General features: G+C 46.3%; 1 protein-coding gene across 1 annotated transcript; it reads left to right on the top strand.

Moving 5' to 3' along the window:
• Positions 1 to 2,771: 2,771 nt before the first annotated feature.
• On the top strand, positions 2,772 to 5,001 carry LOC115542798 (proteinase-activated receptor 1). Its single transcript, XM_030355216.1, has 2 exons — positions 2,772 to 3,028; positions 3,369 to 5,001. Exons 1-2 carry the CDS (start codon positions 2,962 to 2,964, stop codon positions 4,634 to 4,636), a joined length of 1,335 nt encoding a protein of 444 aa, XP_030211076.1. The 5' UTR covers positions 2,772 to 2,961; the 3' UTR covers positions 4,637 to 5,001.
• The last annotated feature ends 239 nt before the right edge of the window (positions 5,002 to 5,240 follow it).

The raw sequence follows: 5,240 nt of genomic DNA, 5'->3' as shown, positions 1-5,240 counted from the left end.
GTTGTTCATACTTAAAGGAGTCATGCAGTAAAAAGATGTAGGTCTCATCTATACTACAAAGGGGGGAAGTCCATATATATGGGACTTGAAAGGAGACTTAGCCGACCGCTAGGATGTTGGTGTGTTGTCATACAGAAAAAACATTTACCATGGGCTTTCCAGGGAGGCGTTGTGACGTTAAATGAAACTGAACCCAGCTGGTTGACGTTACAGGGAAACGAGACCCAAACAGAAGGAGAAGCCGAGTGGGGATGCATCTGGATACTCATATCAAATACCTTGTAATATAAACCTTCTTAAGATGCGTCACCTCAGGATTAACCTCTGGAATCACCAATAGCCTTTGAGTTTTCTAAATAAAGTGTCTTCATTTACAAGTATGGTCAACAAAATGTGGCCATAAACCAACCTGCATCTTTCTAGTGCTGAGGATACCCTGTATCTTTCAACTGATAAACTCAATTTGTACTTAACAGAGGATAAATAAAGAAAAAAAACTTTGGGGAATAATTATTATTTGTCCCATTTTCTGTTTGTTTAATGTGTAGGCTTTTATAAAAATTACAAAACATAAATGTGTATTTAGCCTAATTATTAGCCTATTACTATAAAATAATAAGCCTGATGATCCCTAGCCCCTTTTTTTGTTTTGTTTTTCATCGTTTATTAGTATTACCGCGTTTAGATCGTCGGTCTAGGACGGCCTATACAGATTTAGGGTTGGTTTTACTGCTTAAAGGTTGGGTATGGGATTTGCGAAACGCCAGCAGATTTTGAAAATACACAACTCAAATGGTCCTACCCCCTCTCCTTCAACGCTGACTCTGACTCCACCCATTCCAAGTACCTGGACGCGCAATCATGCACGAGCGCGAACACAGATGCGCGAGAGCGAGCCAGGCTAGCGTAGGTTTTTGTTTAACAACATGGCATTACATTCAGCTGTAAGTTGCACCCAGTACCGCGGGAAGTAGGGGTGCTGGGGGTGCTGCAACACCCCCTGTCCGAGGCCCTGTCTTATCACAGAAAACGATCATTTCTAAAAACTCCGGCCAAAGTGGAGATTTCTGAAAACGCCGGTTATGTGTTGTTGTGTAAACGGGGAGAAACGGGGAGAAACGGGATTTTAGGTTCTGAAGCGTCACATTATGCACCAGGAAATGCTTAACGTCATGTGAGCGCCCGCTGCACCGTATGGTCCTAATATAAACACAAACCCCATTGTAAGACGACCTATATTTGGAAAAAAGATTTGAAGACCAGATCTTGTTTTTATGAATAAATAAATTGTATTCATTGAAATTATATACGAAAATAAAAAGGCATAGAATAAAACACTGCATTGCCACTAAACAGTAGTGCAAATAGGCCGTACTGATGTGTACACCAAAGACTATTCCTGACACTCCTCTGCCCCGCTGTGTTCGCTCTGGCTGTGGTCGCTCCGAACTGTTTCGGCCCGTGGCAAAGCGAGTCATCCTCGCTGCTGTCCAAGGCATTTTGAGACGCAGCATTTATTTAATGCTCATATGACCTAGTGCTGAAAAAAGGTTACATGAAAAAGTGTGAGGGTAGCGGTGGTGTGCTAAACTTGTTCTATAAGCAGCTGGATGTGAACCATGGTGTGAAGGAAGTGAACACAACGATCGATTTTCAACTGTGCGCGCGTGCACTGGTGTAATTGAGCTGCGCTGCTATATATCTTTTTTTATCAATGTAACGAGTTGCGAGTCTAGTGCAGGCTGAGTTTTTTTTCTTCCAGCACCCCCTGCTGAGAATACATTCTCGCGGCTATGGTTGCACCAGATGTTATAAACATTAAACGGTCACATAAATCATTACTATTTTTAGAAAATGTATGTTTGTTTCATATAATTGTATTGGAAGTCCAGGTTTTCACTAGGGTTGCCGCGGTGTGGACATTTTCACACCGAGTAATACACTCGTCTCAACACCGGTATTACCGAGTATAAACGGTATAAACTTTGAAACTAGGTCAACCGCCACACAAGCATCGGTTTTTAGACCCTTCTCGTCCTTCAGTTGCCGCCAACGTTCGAAAGCAGCGCCTAGGATTATTCTTGATTTCAGTTTTTCTCTTTCAGCGTTTTTATTATCAATTACTCTCTGAAAAAGAGTTTTCCTTCTCTTTGCTGGTGGTGGTGGTGGTGGTGGGGATGGTGGCGTCTTGTCTGCCATGGAAATTGTCTTCTACTGCTAGGTCCAAATGTGGATTAACTAGTTCCAGTAGCTACCGCAGGATAACAACAAACAGGAGCTTGCTCTGGGTCACGAGCTCTGGGTCACGAGTACTGCACGAAGGGGTCGCGCGCGGGGCGCGGGGGAGGGGGAGTGCAGTACGACCGTTTGATTGACGTACTTACTGTCCAATGCAACTCGGTGGCAATGGAAATGATTGGCTGGAGTTTTTCGAGCCCTGCCCGTTCCACAGATGATTGACTTGTTTAATTTTCATGTCAGTACTTCTACCTCAGTGGCTGTAAGCGGGTTATGATAAGGATTTCAAGTAATTTTGCAAAAATGGCCAAAAAAGCGAATTCCATACCCAACCTTTAAGTTCTTCCTCAGGACAATTACGTATTTAAGTTTTTATTCTTTTTACCTATCTCATATGAAGCACTCCCATGTCTGGGATACAAAAACGAGTTCAAGTCACAGCCATATCATGAGTTGTTGGAAGAATCAAAAGTTGAGATAAGGTCTGAAAACGGGTTGGCTGGAGAGGTGACATCACAGGAGTGGAATGCGCGTGCACTGCGCGCTCTGCTTCACAGTGTAAGCAAGAGGCTAAGGAGGGTTCGACCGCCCTGGTTTCCCAGTAGAAACAACTGTCCCAAGATCCGAGGTAGCATACTAAGAAGAAACCGGGAATTAATTGGCCGTACAAATCACATCTTTTTTTGTGTGCTTTTTTTCCCCCCAACTTCATAGTCGGCCAGCATGTTTTGTACAACCTTTTGGTTGCTCCTGGTGTCTGCGCATGTGGCCTCGACTGCGATACATAACGGTGAGTTATGGTGACGCACGCGCCCTCGGTGATCTGCTCAATGCTTTTTGAGCTAGTGTGTGGAATTCGATGACTAGCTTGTGTGTGGATTTGTCTAATCTTATCTGATACATTGTAGTTACTAATACTAAATAGGCGTACTAATGTGTTGTTGATATTGCCAACTCGGTATAACATGGGTCAAATTTTTTTGAATACCCTATCCTCAATTCATGTATTTGGACCACTTATAAAACTGATTTATAATAAAGGTCTAAACCTGAACTATTTAAATTTATTTAAAACATCTATAATATATTACATTTATTCATATGATTTATGATCTAAACCCTCACTGCAGGGAGCTCCATCGTGAGAACGTTCGCCATAACACGCACGGTCCAGAGGCCCACCGACGAGCCCTTTGACTCGGACTCGTACGGTGACACAAGCTGGAAACATTTCGTCATTTGGGCACCGGAAGAGCTGCAAAACAACTCCTACAATTCAGCAAACGAGACTTGGCCGAGCGAACACATCTCAAAGCAGGCCCGGCAGTTTCTGAGCAGTCCTCTGTCCACGGTCTTCATCCCGTCGTTCTACACGCTGGTGTGTCTGCTGAGCTTGCCCCTCAACGGCCTCGCCCTTGTGACGTTCGCACGGCAGGTGCGTCCCGTCAAACCGGCGGTGGTCTTCATGTTGAACCTGGCCGGGGCGGACCTGCTCTTTGCTCTGCTGCTGCCCTTCAAGATCCACTACCACTTCAACGGCAACGACTGGACATTCGACCCGCTTCTGTGCCGCGTGGTCACGGCCAGCTTCTACTGCAACATGCACTGCTCCGTGCTGCTCATCGCCTGCATCAGCGTGGACCGCCTGCTTGCCGTCGTCTACCCCATCCGTTCGCTGGGCTGGCGCCGGCCGCGCTACGCCGCCGCGGCCTGCGGCACAGCCTGGACCCTGGCGCTGGTGGGCTCCGCCCCACTGGCGCTGACGGAGCAGACGGTCCGGCTGGACCAGCTGGGCATCACCACCTGCCACGACGTCCAGCAGATAGAGCAGCTGCAGTGGTATTACAAGGTGTACTTCTCCACCGTGGCCGTCGCTCTCTTCCTCCTGCCCATGCTCGTTACCCTGGGGTGCTACGCCCTCGTCATCTGGGCGCTGCGGAGGGTGCCGGACAAAGTGGGCCATCACTCGCGTAAGAAGGCCCGGGCCATGTCCATGGCTCTGATCGTGCTGATGCTGTTCCTGGTTTGTTTCGCCCCCACCAACTGTCTGCTGCTACTGCACTACCTCCAGTTCAGCCCCCTGGTTGGTGGCGCCGACGGCTCCTATGTGGCCTACCTGGTGTTCCTGTGTGTGGGGAGCCTCAACTGCTGTCTGGACCCTCTGGTCTACTACTTTGGCTCGTCTCAGTGCCAGCGGCAGCTCTCTGCCACGCTTGGCTGCCGGAAGGGGCTTGATAGTGGCAGGAAGAACAGATACTCATGCTCTGAGACCTCCTCCAGAACTGTGTTGAGGTCCAGCCACGCCGGGTTCACCAGTCTGAAGGCCAAACCTCCGGGAGCCAAACTGGACTCTTTCCAGGCCAGCCTCGAAAGCCAGTACAAGAAGCTTCTTGTTTAGATCAAAACCTGAATGTACTGGATTGGTTAGCCCCGGCACAAAGGCTTTTACATAGGAAATTAAAACAAAGCTTTGAACCTGTAAAAAAGTGAATTGGTTGTATATATTTAATTTGCTTTGATTTATAAATGTGAATGAACCAAAGTATTATTTTCTTATTAGAAGCTTTTATCAAAGATAACTGAAAATGTTTCTATTTATCTACCTATAAGTATCTACATCATGCAGGTTATTCAGGCCTTCCTGCCTATGGACCCTCGATATTAGTTTTGCACGCTTACAAAGTCTACATGCACTCATATTCCTTTATTTTATAGGACTCGAAGTGAGCTGAATAAACTAAATCAATACAAAAAAACATGTAACACAGATGATTCCTGTATTTTATCTTCTATAAAACTGTGTGTGTGTGTGTGTGTGTGTGTGTGTGTGTGTGTGTGTGTGTGTGTGTGTGTGTGTGTGTGTGTGTGTGTGTGTGTGTGTGTGTGTGTGAGTGAGAGTGAGTGAGTTAAAGCTACCAACTGAAAACTACTTATCAGGTCCCTGGTGTTTCTGCTAATCCAACCGGAAGCCGTGTAAATGAAGCATGTTGTTGTTTTCAAAG

The sequence above is a fragment of the Gadus morhua genome, chromosome 4 (assembly GCF_902167405.1).
Source record: "Gadus morhua chromosome 4, gadMor3.0, whole genome shotgun sequence".
Lineage (NCBI taxonomy): Eukaryota > Metazoa > Chordata > Actinopteri > Gadiformes > Gadidae > Gadus > Gadus morhua.
This window is presented reverse-complemented; position numbering and strand designations above follow the sequence as displayed.

What these genes read in the sequence shown, in the direction of transcription:
- LOC115542798 (XM_030355216.1), top strand. Translation starts at nt 2,962, where the DNA reads ATGTTTTGTACAACCTTTTGGTTGCTCCTGGTGTCTGCGCATGTGGCC. An exon ending in CTCGACTGCGATACATAACG is followed by an intron (nt 3,029 to 3,368) that starts GTGAGTTATGGT and finishes CCCTCACTGCAG; the next exon opens with GGAGCTCCATCGTGAGAACG.